The 17889-nt window shown below is 43.5% G+C and overlaps 1 protein-coding gene across 1 annotated transcript in view; it reads left to right on the top strand.

Moving 5' to 3' along the window:
* FLACC1 (flagellum associated containing coiled-coil domains 1) overlaps window positions 1-17889 on the top strand; it is a 44238-nt gene that overhangs the window by 14366 nt on the left and 11983 nt on the right. Inside the window, exons 4-10 of the mRNA XM_030326178.1 lie at window positions 7799-7847; window positions 9363-9496; window positions 10731-10824; window positions 12503-12564; window positions 14080-14177; window positions 15483-15535; window positions 17178-17277. Of these exons, the coding sequence (XP_030182038.1) occupies window positions 7799-7847; window positions 9363-9496; window positions 10731-10824; window positions 12503-12564; window positions 14080-14177; window positions 15483-15535; window positions 17178-17277 (590 nt within the window). The remainder of the gene's footprint in view (window positions 1-7798; window positions 7848-9362; window positions 9497-10730; window positions 10825-12502; window positions 12565-14079; window positions 14178-15482; window positions 15536-17177; window positions 17278-17889) is intronic.

Genomic DNA, 17889 nt, shown 5'->3' with positions numbered 1-17889 from the left:
CCTCTTATTCTTTTGCAAACATACAATGTACTTTTTGTTATTTCGAAAGTCTTAATTCTTAAATATGAACTACAACATAACTGTTTTAACCATGTTTGGGTAACTTTTTTTTTTTTTTTAATTTCTCAGAAGCCTTGAAAAATGGCAGTAGGCCCAGTGCTCTCAACTGTCCTGGGAGACACAGTTGGCAAATTGCTTTATCTGCAATTCTTTGTAGCACTTAACTTTTTCTTCTTCTAATTTCAGTATTTACGCGCCTCTATTTTTCTCTTCTTAAATAAAAAGCATCACATCTCATTCCATTTCTCTTAGTATGGAGCACTGTGGTTTGCATCCATTAACCACTCATTGAATTCATTAAATGAGAAAATGTGAAGTGCTTTGACTGACATCAATGAAGTATCAAACTTTGGTTAGTGTAATCAGAGTAATCTGAGTAGGTTGACAAGGGAAAAAGGAGTCAAGGAGAATCATTCTGGATCAACCATACCTTTTACTTTTCAGAGTGAGAAATACAATTACAACAAAATTAGTACCCAGGAGCTGCACTCTGACACTTGGAGCAGTTCAGAGGTGAATGCAGTACTGTGGAAGGTCTCCGTTTGCTCAACGAGATCTACGAAGAACAAAAAAAGACATAAGCTTAAATCCATCGCCAGCTTTTTTTTTTTCAATATATGAAATTTATTGTCAAGATGGTTTCCTACAACACCCCGTGCCACTCCCAAAATGTGCCCTCCCCGATACCCATCACCCACCCTCTCCTCCCTCCCACCACCCATCAACCTCAGTTCTCAGTTTTTAAGAGTCTCTTATGCTTTGGCTCTCTCCCACTCTTACTCTTTTTTTTTTTCCTTCCCCCCCCATGGGTTTCTGTCAAGTTTCTCAGGATCCACAGTAAGAGTGAAATCATATGGTATCTGTCTTTCTCTGCTGGCTTATTTCACTTAGCATCACACTCTCCAGTTCCATCCACGTTGCTACAAAGGGCCATATTTCTTTCTTCTCATTGCCACGTAGTACTCCATTGTGTATATAACCACAATTTCTTTATCCATTCATCAGATGATGGACATTTAGGCTCTTTCCATCATTTGGTTATTGTTGAGAGTGCTGCTATAAACATTGGGGTACAAGTGCCCCTATGCATCAGTACTCCTGTATCCCTTGGGTCAATTCCTAGCAGTGCTATTGCTGGGTCATAGGGTAGGTCTATTTTTAATTTTTTGAGGAACCTCCACACTGCTTTCCAGAGTGGCTGCACCAATTTGCATTCCTACCAACAGTGCAAGAGGGTTCCCGTTTCTCCACATCCTCTCCAGCATCTATAGTCTCTTGATTTGTTCATTTTGGCCACTCTGACTGGCGTGAGGTGATATCTGGGTGTGGTTTTGATTTGTATTTTCCTGATGAGGAGCGATGTTGAGCATCTTTTCATGTGCCTGTTGGCTATCTGGATGTCTTCTTTAGAGAAGTGTCTATTCATGTTTTCTGCCCATTTCTTCACTGGGTTATTTGTTTTTCGGGTGTGGAGTTTGGTAAGCTCTTTATAGATTTTGGATACTAGCCCTTTGTCTGATATGTCATTTGCAAATATCTTTTCCCATTCCATTGGTTGCCTTTTAGTATTGTTGATTGTTTCCTTTCTGTGCAGAAGCTTTGTATCTTCCTGAGGTCCCAGTAGTTACTTTTTGCTTTTAATTGCCTTGCCTTTGGGGATGTGTCAAGTAAGAGATTGCTACGGCTGAGGTCAGAGAGGTCTTTTCCTGCTTTCTCCTCTAGGGTTTTGGTGGTTTCCTGTCTCACATTCAGGTCCTTTATCCATTTTGAGTTTATTTTTGTGAATGGTGTGAGAAAGTGGTCTAATTTCAACCTTCTGCATGTTGCTGTCCAGTTCTTCCAGCACCATTTGTTAAAGAGACTGCCTTTTTTCCATTGGATATTCTTTCCTGCTTTGTCAAAGATTAGTTGGCCATATGTTTGTGGGTTTGGTTCTGGGGTTTCTATTCTATTCCATTGGGCTATGTGTCTGTTTTTGTGCCAATACCATGCTGTCTTGATGATGACAGCTTTGTAGTAGAGGCTAAAGTCTGGGATTGTGATGCCTCCTGCTTTGGTCTTCTTCAAAATTACTTTGGCTACTCGGGGTCTTTTGTGGTTCCATATGAATATTAGGATTGCTTGTTCTATCTTCGAGAAGAATGCTGGTGCAATTTTGATTGGGATTGCATTGAATGTGTAGATAGCTTTGGCTAGTATTGACATTTTGACAACATTTATTCTTTCAATCCATGAGCATGGAATGTTTTTCCATTTCTTTATGTCTTCTTCAATTTCCTTCATAAGCTTTCTATAGTTTTCAGCATACAGATCTTTTACATCTTTGGTTAGATTTATTCCTAGGTATTTTATGCTTCTTGCTGCAATTGTGAATGGGATCAGTGTCTTTATTTGTCTTTCTGTTGCTTCATTTTTAGTGTATAAGAATGCAACTGATTTCTGTACGTTGATTTTGTATCCTGCAACTTTGCTGAATTCATATATCAGTTCTAGCAGACTTTTGGTGGAGTCTGTCGGATTTTCCATGCATAATATCATGTCATCTGCAAAAAGCGAAAGCTTGACTTCATCTTTGCCAATTTTGATGCCTTTGATTTCCTTTTGTTGTCTGATTGCTGATGCTAGCACTTCCAACACTATGTTAAACAACAGCGGTGAGAGTGGACATCCCTATCGTGTTCCTGATCTCAGGGAAAAAGCTCTCAGTTTTTCCCCATTGAGGATGATGTTAGCTGTGGGCTTTTCATAAGTGGCTTTTATGATGTTTAAGTATGTTCCTTTCTATCCCGACTTTCTCGAGGGTTTTTGTTAAGAAAGGATGCTGAATTTTGCCAAATGCTTTTTCTGCATCGATTGACAGGATCATATGGTTCTTATCTTTTCTTTTATTAATGTGATGTATCACGTTGATTGATTTGTGAATGTTGAACCAGCCCTGCAGCCCAGGAATGAATCCCACTTGATCATGGTGAATAATTCTTTTTATATGCTGTTGAATTCGATTTGCTAGTATCTTATTGAGAATTTTTGCATCCTTATTCATCAGGGATATTGGACTGTAGTTCTCTTTTCTGCTGGGTCTCTGTCTGGTTTAGGAATCAAAGTAATACTAACTTCATAGAATGAGTCTGGAAGTTTTCCTTCCCTTTCTTTTTTTTTTTGGAATAGCTTGAGAAGGATAGGTATTATCTCTGCTTTAAACGTCTGGTAGAATTCCCCTAGGAAGCCATCTGATCCTGGATTCTTATTTGTTGGGAGATTTTTGATAACTGATTCAATTTCCTCGCTGGTTATGGGTCTGTTCAAGCTTTCTATTTCTTCCTGATTGAGTTTTGGAAGTACGGCGTGTTCAGGAATTTGTCCATTTCTTCCAGGTTGTCCAGTTTGTTGGCATATAATTTTTCATAGTATTCCCTGGTAATTGCTTGTATTTCTGAGGGATTGGTTGTAACAGTTCCATTTTCATTCATGATTTTACCTATTTGGGTCATCTCCCTTTTCTTTTTGAGAAGCCTGGCTAGAGGTTTATCAGTTCTGTTTATTTTTTCAAAAAACCAACTCTTGGTTTCATTGATCTGCTCTACAGTTTTTTTAGATTCTATATTGTTTATTTCTGCTCTTTATTATTTCTCTTCTACTGGGTTTAGGCTGTCTTTGCTGCTCTGCTTCTATTTCCTTTAGGTGTGCTGTTAGATTTTGTTTTTGGGATTTTTCTTGTTTCTTGAGATAGGCCTGGATTGCAATGTATTTTCCTCTCAGGACTGCCTTCGCTGCATCCCAAAGCGTTTGGATTGTTGTATTTTCATTTTTGTTTCCATGTATTTTTTAATTTCTTCTCTAATTGCCTGGTTAACCCATTCATTCTTTAGTAAGGTGTTCTTTAACCTCCATGCTTTTGGAGGTTTTCCAGACTTTTTCCTGTGGTTGATTTCAAGCTTCATAGCATTGTGGTCTGAAAGTATGCATAGTATGATCTCAATTCTTATATACTTATGAAGGGCTGTTTTGTGACCCAGTATATGATCTATCTTGGAGAATGTTCATGTGCACTCGAGAAGAAAGTATATTCTGTTTCTTTGGGATGCAGAGTTCTAAATATGTCTGTCAAGGTCATCTGATCCAATGTATCATTCAGGGCCCTTGTTTCTTTATTGAACGTGTGTCTAGATGATCTATCCATTGTTGTAAGTGGAGTGTTAAAGTCCCCTGCAAGTACCACATTCTTGTCAATGAGGTTGCTTATGTTTGTGAGTAATTGTTTTATATATTTGGGGGCTCCCGTATTCGGCACATAGACATTTATAATTGTTAGCTCTTCCTGATGGATAGACCCTGTAATTATTATGTAATGCCCTTCTTCATCTCTTGTTACAGCCTTTAATTTAACGTCTAGTTTGTCTGATATAAGTATGGCTACTCCAGCTTTCTTTTGACTTCCAGTAGCTTGATAAATAGTTCTCCATCCCCTCACTTTCAATCTGAAAGTGTCCTCAGTTCTAAAATGAGTCTCTTGTAGACAGCAAATAGATGGGTCTTATTTTTTATCCATTCTGATACCCTGTATCTTTTGGTTGGCACATTTAGTCCATTTACCAGTGTTATTATAGAAAGATATGGGTTTAGAGTCATTGTGATGTCTGTAGGTTTCATGCTTGTAGCGATGTCTCTGGTACTTTGTCTCACAGGATCCCTCTTAGGATCTCTTGTAGGGCTGGTTTAGTGGTGACGAATTCCTTAGTTTTTGTTTGTTTGGGAAGACCTTTATCTCTCCTTCTATTCTAAATGACAGATTTGCTGGATAGAGGATTCTCGGCTGCATATTTTTTCTGTTCATCACATTGAAGATTTCCTCCCATTCCTTTCTGGCCTGTCAAGTTTCATTAGAGAGATCCGTCACGAGTCTTATCGGTCTCCCTTTATATGTTAGAGCATGTTTTTCCCTAGCTGCTTTCAGAATTTTCTCTTTATCCGTATATTTTACCAGTTTCACTATGATATGTCATGCAGAATATCGATTCAAGGTACGTCTGAAGGGAGTTCTCTGTGCCTCTTGGATTTCAATGCCTTTTTCCTTCCCCAGATCAGGGAAGTTCTCAGCTATTATTTCTTCAAGTACACCTTCAGCACCTTTCCCTCTTTCTTCCTCCTCTGGAATACCAATTACGCGCAGATTATTTCTCTTTAGTGCATTACTTAGTTCTCTAATTTTCCCCTCATACTCCTGGATTTTTTTTCTCTCTCTTTTTCTCAGCTTCTTTTTCCATAATTTTATCTTCTAATTCCCCTATTCTCTCCTCTGCCTCTTCAATCCGAGCCGTGGTCGTCTCCATTTTATTTTGCCACTCATTTATATCATCTTTTAGCTGGCTGTTCCTTAGTCCCTTGATCTCTGTAGCAATAGATTCTCTGCTGTCTTCTATACTGTTTTGAAGCCCAGCTATTAATTTTATGACTATTATTCTAAATTCACTTTCTGTTATATTGTTTGAATACTTTTTGATCAGTTCATTAGCTGTTGTTACTTCCTGGAGATTCTTTTGAGGGGAATTCTTCCGTTTGGTCATTTTGGATAGTCCCTGGAGTGGTGCGGACCTGTAGGGCACTTCCCCTGTGCTGTGGTGTATAACTGGAGTTGGTGGGCGGGGCCGCAGTCAGACCTGATGTCTGCCCCCAGCCCACCGCTGGGGCCACAGTCAGACTGGTGTGTGCCTTCTCTTCCCCTCTCCTAGGGGCGGGATTCACTGTGGGGTGGCATGGCCCGTCTGGGCTACTTGCACACTGCCAGGCTTGTGGTGCTGGGGATCTGGCGTATTAGCTGGGGTGGGTAGGCAAGGTGCACGGGGGCAGGAGGGGCAGGCTTAGCTCGCTTCTCCTTAGGTGATACACTTCAGGAGGGGCCCTGTGGCAGCGGGAGGGAGTCAGACCAGCTGCCAGAGGGGTGGCTCCGCAGAAGCACAGCGTTGGGCATTTGGGCGGAGCCAGCATGTTCCCTGGCAGGAACTGGTTCCCTTTGGGATTTTGGCTGGGGGATGGGGGAGGGAGATGGCGCTGGCAAACACCTTTATTCCCTGCCAAACTGAGCTCTGTCGTCCGGGGGCTCAGCAACTCTCCCTCCCGTTGTCCTCCACCCTTCCGGCTTTCTGAGCAGAGCTGTTAACTTATGACCTCCCAGATGCTAAGTCCCACTTGCTGTCGGAACACACTCCATCCTGCCCCTCCGCTTTTGCAAGCCAGACTTGGGGCCTCTGCTTGGCCGGCGGGCCGCCACTCCACCCTGGCTCCCTCCCACCAGTCCGTGGAGCGCACCGCCTCACCGCCCTTCCTACCCTCTTCCGTGGGCCTCTCGTCTGCGCTTGGCTCTGGAGACTCCGTTCTGCTAATCCTTTGGCGGTTTTCTGGGTTATTTAGGCAGGTGTAGGTGGAATCTAAGTGATCAGCAGGACGCGCGGTGAGCCCAGCATCCTCCTATGCCTCCATCTTCCTCTCTGTCTCCATGGCCAGCTTTTTAAAGAGATCCAGGTTACTCAGTGATTTCCCCACCACCACCACCCCAAGGCTTTCCTAAATTCAGAGAAAGTAAACAAAATTAGCATTGTAAAGAGTTCCTGGTTTATGAATGCGAGCATATGGTTGCTATGAACTGAGTTGTATTTTAAGTGGTTTTAAATCTTTTCAATTACATATGAGTCCCATTGTATTATCAAAGTATATGGTGCACGCATGTCTGTTTTTTAACACACAGAGTCATGTTTTCGCCATTTAAAATAATAGTATCTACAGTAGCCAAATCCTTGGGCTAGTTTTCTCAAGGGAGTCTTCAGTTCCTCTCTGGAGGCCTCATTTGGGGGGTGGGAGATGTGGGATCAAAACCAGACTTTATTAGCCAAGGTAGAACTGCCTCCACCAAGAAAAATCCTCTCAACCCCACACCCCCATACCCAGCTGACTTTGGAACAGTCTCACCCTGGTAACCACTCCACAACCCTTAAAGATATTGTGGTTATTTTGATCATAGGGAAAATGGAACTCCTAGATCAGTTTTGGTTGTTTCTTTTCACAGCAGTTGGCCTGATTGTATGTATATGGGTGTTAGTGTTTGCTGAAGCAGAGGGAAAATGCCCTAGCTTCATATACCTAAGCCTAACTAGTCTTGTTGTCAGCATATCAGAAACTGTTTACTCTTATTCCAATCTTTCAACTTTCCAGGTGAGGTCCCTTACAAATACGCTTGATATTTGGATACCTGATATGTTCACATTTCTACACCTGAAAACAACAACTAATGACCAGGATTAACCATTTACTTATCCTGAATTTATGATACTGACCATTTCGGGTCCCATATCACTAATTTCTGGTGCAAATAAGAAAGGCTTTTGTGCAGACAATGTAAATGTCACTAGTGTGCTCATTTGAGATTATGCAACATAGGAGAGCCCTTTGGATTCTCAGGCCAAGTCTCTTGACCCTTATTTTAGGAGTGGTTCTAATAGGCATGATAGTCAACTCCCCACTTTTTTACTTCCTGCCTTTTTATCACAGGGACCTGTGATGATCTCGGGACCATTGAACATTCCTTAGTTCCTGAGTAGAATATGTCAGAGCTGAAAGGGGCCTCAGAGATCATCCCAGTAATGTCACTTTTTACAGATGAGCAATTGGGATCAGGGAGCAGCTTCTAAGCTTTGAACTTCTCTTTGCTCCCTGGTTGCTTTCTGAGCACGTCTTTCTCTTGCAGAGGGAAACTCCATTTAGGAAAACAAGAGGAGAGCAATAAACCACCTTATGTGAGTAAAAACATGAAGGGGGCAGCGGGACTAACATTTACTGAGTGCCTACTTTGTGCAAGCACAGGCCTTTTACATGTACGTACCTCATTGGATCTTTGCAATGATCCTATGAGGAGGGGCTATCGTTATTGCACATAGCGTAACTGGTAAGTGGCAGAAAAAGGACTTGAACTCAGCTGAGCCAGACCTCAGAGAGGGCATGTAACTGCCACTCTCTACTGCCTTGTGCATGGCAAGAAGACTGTGCCAAGGAAACCAGACACTGACCACCAGTCCAGGCTAGGGTACAGCTCATGCCCACGTGCCAGAAACCCCCCACTGTCACACTGGGGAACCCACAAATGGAGGGACAACAGAGGAAGGGAGCAGGGCCAGGACCACACTGGAGAAAGAGATGGGAACTAAACCCAGGAAGATCTCAATAGCTGCCTAGGAGTTTGGGCCTAATCCTTCCAGTGTCTGGGAACCTTCATGGGTCTGACACAGGCACAGTACCAGGTAAGATTTACATTCTAGAAAAAACATTGTCTGATGGGATAATACTGGTGCTTTTTACTATGGGATTTTTATCTATTTTCTTTTTTTCCCCTTAAACAAGGATCATGCATTTCCTTAACAGTCAGGAAAAAAACCAAAAATGTTATTGCCCTCCAGACAGAGAGGATGATGAACTTTAGGGGAGCCAGAATGAAGGCAGGGAGGCCAGCTGGGCAGGTATGGCCAAAGCCAAAGAGAAAGAGGAGGGTGGCTTTGGGCTGTTCCAGGGGCAGGAGTGTGGAGAGGAGAAGATGAAGCTGGGATACAATTAGGCAATAACAAAGACAGGACTTGTGTTGCCTTAGGGGTGCCCTACACAACCTAGAAGGCACAATCTTATCCTGGTCTATGCAGGCTGGTAGCCCTGCCAGATTTCTGACTTGGGTCTAGTGGGGAATAGAGGAAGAACTGACTAAAATAGATGTGTTTGTTTGTTTTCATAACCGTGCTAGACACTTTCTCCTGTTATTTTGGCTTTCCTCATAAAAGCCCTTTGAGGAAGAGTTACCCTAATTTTCTAATGAGGAAACTGAGGCACACAGATATTGAATAACTATAGTTGGTGGCAGAGCCAGCATTTGAACTCAGGCCTGTCTAATTCCCAAAACTTAGCAATTTCCGTGGTGTCTGACTGCCTTCTGGCCTCTGGCTGTGTGGAGAATGCAGACGAGGTGCAGGGCTTGGGGCTGAGTGCCGAGTGAAGTGTCAGCATTTAGGGTTGCACATGTTGAGCTTGAGAGGTCTTTGGGAACATCCAGGAACCATTTGAGTCTTGAGACCAGATCTCAGGAGAGAAATCTGGGCTGGAGTATGAGGGTGAGTGGTAACTGGGGAATGCACAGGAGGGACTTGGGCTCTGGGATCCCACCTCATGTCTCTGTGTCTAAGATGTGAGTAGCACTCTAGTGGAAGATTTGGGGGAATCTCTGCACTCCAGGTCTGCAATATTATCTTACCTTCCACCTTGATGCCCAGGAAGTGATAAACGTGTCACCTGGTTATCGCCTCATTCGAAATAGGGAGCAGATTTCTGTCACCTTGGGAGATGAAATGTTTGATAAGAAAAAGCGGTCGCAATCAGAGATCATGGACAGAGTCCAGATTTCCAGGTAATGCCCTTGGACCTATATCCAGCTCCTCAGAGCTATCACTATTGGGCTTGGCCTGGCCTCAAGGAGAAGCTCCTAACTTCCATGCCCAATGCACAGGGTCTCTGTTCTGAAGGTGCTATAAAGTCACTTCACTCCTCATCCCTGTGCTGCTCCTCTCCACACCCATCTCTCTGCCCTGATCCCATTTGAAACAGGACAAAGGTCAGGTCAGGCAGCTGACCTGAAAAGTGATTGGGTATAGTATAATTTGTACTAAAGGAAAGCAATTATTCTTAGAGGTGATGAACAGATGAAATATTCATAAAATAGTCTGAATTTGGAGGGTGTAAAGTAAGAGTAAAGTCAGAGTTTTTGGGGAGCTGAGTATGCATCTCTTTCTCATTTTGCCCAAAGATGTCACTCAGTTCATGCTTCTGAGAGGCATAGCATGGAAGATTCTGGCTGAGTCTACCCCAGTTGAGCACAGTGCATCCTCTCTGTCATTCAGGCCCTACCCACTCTATCCTCCAATGCCATATAAAGTCAGCTCCCACATCTTATCCATTCTACTTCCTAGATCTCTCATTCATGTCTCTCTCTCCTTGTCTCCTCCTACATCCTCTCTCTTGTTCCCTCACCTTGTTGAATGGAGGACCATCTCTGCTGCACTGCACACGTCACTACCTGCCACCCTGTCTACTCCAGCTCAACCAAATAGAGCTAAATAACTTACAGACATCATGGAGGCTCCAAACCCAGAAACACAGAAAATTGTTATCTATTCTGCAAGCCATGCTCTGAAATCCCCTCTTTGTCCTGTGTCTGGGCCATTCCTTGTCTATGATTCACTGTCAGCATCAATCCATCTCCCACCTTCCCATTTCCTAATCCTCTGAATTTTTCCTCCTCCATTTCAACTGTCATTACTGAATCAAGGTCAAACCCTGATAGATCTCTGACATATTCCTCTTCCCCTTCTATTCAACGGGTAACCAATCCACTCCTCCACCTACTCACACCCCCCACTGCAGGCTAGCTTACCCAAAAGGTCTGATCTGAGGCTCAACCACCCTGCTGCCTAATTCCTTCTCCCAGACTACTCTTCCACCCTTCCCATGACCCCCATGATGATGGAGCAGATGCAGAACATGGCCTGACTGTCACCAAGCCAGAGATAGTCACGTACAGGGAGGTGCCTGACTGGCACAGAATGGAAGCTCTGTGGATGATAGAAGGATTCCTTGTCCCATAGGACTGATATCATTACTGACCTGCAAGAGCAGATCTCAGAATTGACAGTGATCATTGAGCAAATGAACAGAGACCATCAATCTGCCCAGAAATTGGTGAGTGATCCTTGAGTTAGCTGACATCTCTATGGGTAGGGGAAAGACTGGTTTTTTTCAGATCACCTGCTATGTTCCAGGCAAGATGCCAAGCGCTTTACTCGCGGGAGCCATGTTGTCTAGGTGACAGCTCTGAAGATAGGACTGTGGCTACACAGTAGGATTTCTCTGACTCCATCCTTATCCATGACTGCAAGAACTTAAATCTTTTCTCAAAGCCTAAGTCAATTTCCAGGAGTTCTTTATGTGCCTGCAGTGTGTACATTGCTACTGAACTCACCACACCAAGGGGTGCCAGCCATCTCACGTCAGGCTTGCTGTGGAGAGTTAAACTTCAGAGGGTGCCGAGTCTCTTCCTAATGGCAATAGTGTGGTTAATGCACTCAGTGTGGTTCAAAGCTACCCAGAACCCTTCAGTACGCACTTCCTGTTGCTGTGAAACAACCACTTCAGAATTTGCTGAGATCAGTCTGCACTCTGTGTTTCCTGGGGATTTTGGTGACAACTCCTTTAGATTTTACCATCTGCTTTATCATAGTCTCTTCTTCCCCACCTCAAGCAGGGGTGCCTGCTGGCCTGGGCTGGAGTGATAAACCAGAGCAATGCTCAGAAACAGCCTCCCCCACATCCCACTTGCCTGTTGTTATTGAAACCCACTTGTGAAGGTCGACTTCCCACCAGTCCTACCCCTCACCCTCTGACATGCCCCAGATGTGTCTGAATCCTACAGTGACCTGGCTTGTGACTCACACTGAGACCTCCCCTACTGTTGGTTCATTACTATATTTACCTGAAAACCCTGCCAGGTTTGTGGTCTGCTTCTACAGATAGGAAATTAAGGCTCAGGAAGTTAAATAAGTTCTATGAGATCAGTCATCAATGGTGGATTATTGTTGCAAAATGCACATTTTCACTCACTGAATCATTGGCCCTGCTAAAGACCTATTTAGAGATTATTTCCGTGCAGGGACCTCATATTGTGATACTTAAAATTCTCCCACCTGTGAACATCCCAAATTGTTGTGTGACCCTGTGGAAGGCTGTAGTGCTGGCTGCCAGTGTGTAGACAGAGAGGGACAGGGAGAGCCCTGAACCCTTTTGTCTCAGTTTGCAGTGGGTGCTGACTGTTCTGGAAGTGTCCTTTCCTCCTGAGACACTAACCAGGGAATCTGATGGTTAAAATGGAAGGTCACCTGGAAATGAGCAAATGTTGCCTGCGGTAACATACCTTTCTGACAAAGAGGCTTTATTAACACCAGATTTTAAGTTCATTGAAAGTGTGGAGTTTGAGTCTTGGGCCTCTTTGGCTCTTCCAGGGCAAGCTCTTTGCTCAATAGATGATAACTTAATTGAATTATGTATCAAAGAAATCCAAAGACCAAGATCTTAGAGATTGCTGTCCAGCAAAAAGACCAGACCTGCCTATAAAACCAGTTAGTGAAAGAGATGGTTTCTGTACACCAACATTATGAACTGATTACATACCAAACAGCAATAGACCAAGGCAAGGATTGCTCCATTCCCTGAGTAGTGATGTGCTCTCTGGGATTGGAGAACACAAAGAAGAGAGTGTGGGGAGTAGAGCACACCCTATGAACGTGAAGGCTTCTCAGAAATTGCAGACTGCAGTGGGAGTGGGATCCTTGATCCTATATCGTTAATGCCATGTTGCTCCCAGCTCTCCAATGAAATGGCTGTCCGCTGTGCTGAGATGCAGCAGAACTTCGAAAACAAAAACAGGTAAGCGTTCTAGCACAAGCTCCTGTGTGCTGAAGGCCCTAAGACTCTTGCTTCCTTGCAAGATTTCGTTTCACTGGGATTTCAGATAGTGCCAAATGGAGTTGGGTAGGTGGGGATGGGGGAAATGGGCAAGATGGTTTGATGTGAAGCCACCAAAATGTAGCACAGAGAAGGTCATTCCTAGTTTTGCACTTTCTGATCCAATTACTTTGTTTCAAGTATAATCTCCCTTTCTGTTGATTGCTGAGGAGAGCCAGTTTTCATTCTCTATGAGATTTCTGTGACAGACAACTATTGTTCTCAGCCCAGCCTCCTCCTATTTCCCCTGCCTCTTCACTTCCTCCCCCCTCTTTCTCTTCCTCATTTTTGTCCTGTCATTTCTACTCTCCTGGCTACTCCCGGGACCTGGGCAGAATGGGAAGAAGGTATGGGAGGAGCAGGAGCCAGAGCCACAAAGACAAGCCAAGGGGAAGTAAAAGGAAGTGTGTTGCCTATGTGGGTGAGGAAACCTTCAAAACCTCCTTCCAGGCTACCTGCTGGGCACCAGAGCAGCCTCAGAAGTCCCAGCAGAGAGAAGTATCCCTCACTGAGTCATAGACTTGCTTCCAAAAGATTATAATAAATAAGTAACATATTTGTTATATAATAGCTTTCATTATTTTTAGAGCAGTTTTAGGTTCATAGTAAAATAGAGCATAAAGTACAGACAGCCTGACCCCACACCTGCACACCCCAAGTAATCATTAACTCCTGCACTATTGTGATGCATTTGTCACAATCAATGAACCTACATTGATAAATTACCATCACCCGAAGTGCATAGTTTACATTAGGGTTCACTCTTGGTGTTGTACATCCTATGGGTTTTGACAAATGTATAATGACATGTGTCCACCATTATTGTATCATACAGAGTAGTTTCACCGCCCTGAAAAATCCTCTGTGCCCTGCTCATTCATCCCTCCCTCCCCACTAACCTCTGGCAAACACTGATCTTTTTACTGTCTCCACAGCTGTGCATTTTCCAGAATATCATATAGTAGGAATCATATAGTGTGTAGGCTTTATGTATTGACTTTGGTCACTTACTATTATGCATTTAATGTTCCTCCATGTCTTCTCTTGGCTTCACAGCTCATATAGCCTTTCTTTTTGACATTCATCTTGAACACTGCCAGCTTCTGCCCCCTGGAATGGAGGCTGAAAAGACCCTGGGCTCTTAAATTATCCTGGATGCTAATGCAGCCTACAGTTTCCCAAAACAGCCATAAACAAATACTGTGCTATTAGCACAGGAGTCTATGGTCTCCACCAGCTCCATTCAAAATAATAGTTGGTAAAAATGGGTCTTCTCACCTTCTTTGGGTGGATGCCAGGAGAATGAGTCAGGAAGTGAAGGCCCTGCAGGCTGCCCACAACTGCCTGTGTGATGGGGAAAGGTGGGATCAACTGAGTGTAACAGCTCAGCTCTGGACTTTTTTTCACTGATTGTGGCCTTCTCCCGGGGTCACACAGAGAGCTCAAAGAGGCTCACGCAGCAGAGCTCAGTCGTTTGGAGAACAACTACAAAGCCGCACTGAAGGCAGAGAAGCTGGCTGCCCAAGAAAAACTAGGTATGGTCTGGACTGGGGAGAATGACCCTGGGGAAGGGTGAGAGGCTGACCATGGGGGTCTAGGACCAAAGAACTCCCGTGGTCATGGATGGGCTGGGACTATGCTCTCCAGATGTCCTCCTGAAGCTCAGAGACAGGGAGTGACTGAGAATGAAACTGAAAAGAGGGAAACCATGTCATCAGTGTCCCTCCTATGCCCAGGTGATAGACTGGCCTGCAACCAAGTGTTAGGATCTGAGCAAGTCCTTAATCTCCTTGAGTCTCATTTATTCTGTCTAAGAATTGAGGACTATAATACCTGCCTTTATCAGAGAGATAAGAATGTGAAAGCAGCTTTTTAAAATATATTTTTAACTCTACAAATATAATATTATTGTAATCCAGCAAGTTACATCATCTGTAAAATGGTGGTGTTTCATTATATTATAATAGCACACTATGATTTATATGGCCTTATAATGCATAAGAGTTGTGTTGGCCATTTATCCCATTATTTATGCTGTCCTCGGGAAGGGCAAAATGTGTATCCTTCAGAATTCTGAGATTATAGACTAATCTCCATAGGGAGAAGGAGAAATTCTATAATCTTCTCCCTTTATTTTGCCTTACTTTTTAAAAAGAGGGTATTTATAGCTTGCTGATTTTCCAATTTTCTAAAGAAAACATGTATCATTTTCAAAATCAGTGTACACTGGAAACATTGCTTTAAAAAGAGAGAAGCAGGGGCACCTAGGTGGTTAAGCATCCAACTTTGACTCAGGTCATGATCTCACAGTTCGTGGGTTTGAGCCCCACATTGGACTCTGTACTGACAGCACAGAGCCTGATTTGGATCCTTTCTCTCCCTCTCTCTCTGCCCCCTCACCCTGCTTGCACTCTGTCTCTCTCTCTTTCAAAAGTAAACATTAAAAAATAAATAAAACTGCTTTAAAAAGAGGGAAGCAGGTGCATACTACAAGGTTTTGCTCCTCTTTTCCCCACAGATGTAGGTTTACCCCCAGGGATTAGTTCTCACATTTGGTATGCATCAGAATCACTTGAGAAGCATATTATCCACAGACACTAGGCCTCTCCTCTGAGACCTGAATCCAGTGGGTTTGGCTGGGTGGAGGTGGGGAGTAGGAAAAGAAGACAGGCGTCTGGATTTATAATAAGCCTCCAGGGTTATTCTTGAGGTGCAACATGGTTTTAGCACCTAGAGGATGAGTTGGAGATGGAGGAAGAGTACAGGAGAGCTCACACTTGAGTGTGAAAACATTCATTTCAGAGGAATAATGATGACCCTGTTGTTTTCCTTTTGTCCAGATGAAATGGGAAAGGAGTATAAGTATTTGAAGAATATGTTTCATATGTATCAGGTGAGATTCAGAGCTCCTTGGATTATGAAAGTAAGAGGCAAGGCTCATTCCTGGCTGATGACATCAGGCTGAATCTACAGCTCTTGTCTAGAAAATAATTTCCTCAGATTCCCAGCATCCTTGGTTCTAGGTGGCACTAAGTACACCCAGGGAGAAGAGTGACCTTCAGACCGTGGTGGCTTCCATGTGTGAATCAGTCACCCAGTCCCTAAAGAAGCCCACTGACCAATATGTTTGTAATTACAAAAGTAATACCTGCTCATGGTTTCTAAAAAATTGAAATACAAAAACCAACTACAACAGCAACAAAAGAGAATTACCACCGCAAGACAATCTGCTGTTAGCATTTGCACTTTGTAACATCTTTGATTTTAGTAGAGTGCAGGGCCAAAAGGGATAAACATTTTAAAGGCCTTTGATACATTTGGCCAAATTGCCGTCCAAAAAAGACTCTCACTGCACCCCCACCAGCTGGGCCTGGGATGCTCTAGCCATCTCAGAATGTAACTCATTCATTGAATCAGCTAATTTGAGGGAGGCCTGGGGAAACAGGCCATGATTTCTTCTTAGTGGGATGAGAGAGTAGGAGATGAGGAATGAACAGGCTGAGGCAGCAAACCCCCATCCTATTGGTGAGCAGCTAGTTGTGGTTTGCGCAGGACTTTCCAGGTTTTAGCATCAAAAGTTCAGAGTCCTGGGACACAACTCAGTCTCAAACAAAGACAGTTGACCACCCCCTTAAAGAAGGAAACCAAGTCAAGCACCAGCACCACCTCTGAAATTCTATTTGCCATCCACAGTTTCAGTTTCGAGCTTGTATCTAAAACTTGTTTTTCAAGATGTATCTTGATACAGTGAGGGAAAACATCTTAGAGCAAAGCCTAGGAGAAGCATCAGACTGATGTGTGGGTAAGCTGCCCCTTACGTTTGCTTCAGTCTGTACCTCTCCAGAGAGTTTGACCTCTATGGAAACTGAGCTGCCCACCAGTCTTGAAAATGATAAACGAGAACCTTTATCTAAATGGCCATAAACACTTACAAATGAGCTCTGATGTCTGGCCCCAGTGTGAGTTATGCTGCTAGCCTGGGGAAAAAAAGGAGGTCAGGGTACTGAGACATTACTAGCAGCATCCAGGTCCTAGGCCTTCCTCCTCCTGGAGTCCCACCCCCATGAAGTCTGAACCAACCAACAGGATTGGCATCAGGTTAGGCTTATTTAACCTCACCCACAAAGGAAGTTAGATTTGCTGAGTTAAAAATAGACACTGTCTGAAAAACATACCATTGTTTTCTAAGTGTTCAAATTAACTACTAGGCATTTCCCTTGTTTCTTCATGGGCTGTTGATAAGTGATTCATGATTCAGAGGGAGCTGACATGTGAATTTGCAGCAGGGGAGTCCTACCTGTCTTCAAAGGAAACCCAGTTCCAGTGGGGCAAACACATGCAGAACTTGCCTTTGACTTTAGGGTTCTACAGGCCCTTGGATGGGCTGGGCTAGAATTTACTCCCACCAACCACCCACAGAGGGACTCCCAGCAAGCATTCTAGTGAGGGAAGCTTTAAAGGGCCCAATGCTGTGCCTGGAGCCAGTGTGCAGTCTTCTCCAGGATTCTTTTCATAGTGCCTTTGTACCTCTGCAGGACAGCATTTATGATGAAATGGAAGATAAGTGGTTAAAGAAGAAGGCAGAATGGGAGAAGGATGAGAAGTTGGAGCGGGAAAAGATCTTGCTACAGCAAAGTGAGTACAAGAACTTCTCTTTTTGATGGCACGTGTACCAAAAAAAACCTGCCATTAAGTTTGGTCTTAGCTTGAGAACATCAGCTTTAGATTCACTAAAGGTGATGGCCACAGGGCTGGATTCCTGAATCAAGAGTACATGGAGTTTTCAACAAGTGACAACAAGGATGGAGTCTTTTATAAAACTCAGCTATTTGAGGGTATAAGCCCGTACCTTCCAAAGCTCTCCAATTCCAAGCTTAGCCATCATGGTCTGGAACAAGCTCTGGGACATCTGTAGGAGCATTGACTTGTTACCCAGATACAAGTGACCCCAAATTTCCAGAAAAATGTTCTGGAATTAGAGTTTCAAATATTCACTTGTTGGGAGAGTGACAACACAATCATACTGAGAGCCTCTGTATTCCCATATCCCCCCAGAGGATCTCCATTTTTCAGGTACAATTGGCATATAACACTGCATATGTTTAAAGAGTACAACATGTTGATTTGATACATTTATATACTACTATATATTTTTAGTATTTCCAACACCTAGCACAGAGTTTGGATCATAGAAAGTGTTTTATGGAGGCCCTGGATGGTTCAGTCAGTTAAGTGTCCGACCCTTGA

The sequence above is a fragment of the Lynx canadensis genome, chromosome C1 (genome assembly GCF_007474595.2).
Source record: "Lynx canadensis isolate LIC74 chromosome C1, mLynCan4.pri.v2, whole genome shotgun sequence".
In the NCBI taxonomy this organism is placed as follows: domain Eukaryota; kingdom Metazoa; phylum Chordata; class Mammalia; order Carnivora; family Felidae; genus Lynx; species Lynx canadensis.
The sequence above is the reverse complement of the archived record's forward strand: the minus strand, read 5'-3'. Positions and strand labels throughout refer to the sequence as shown.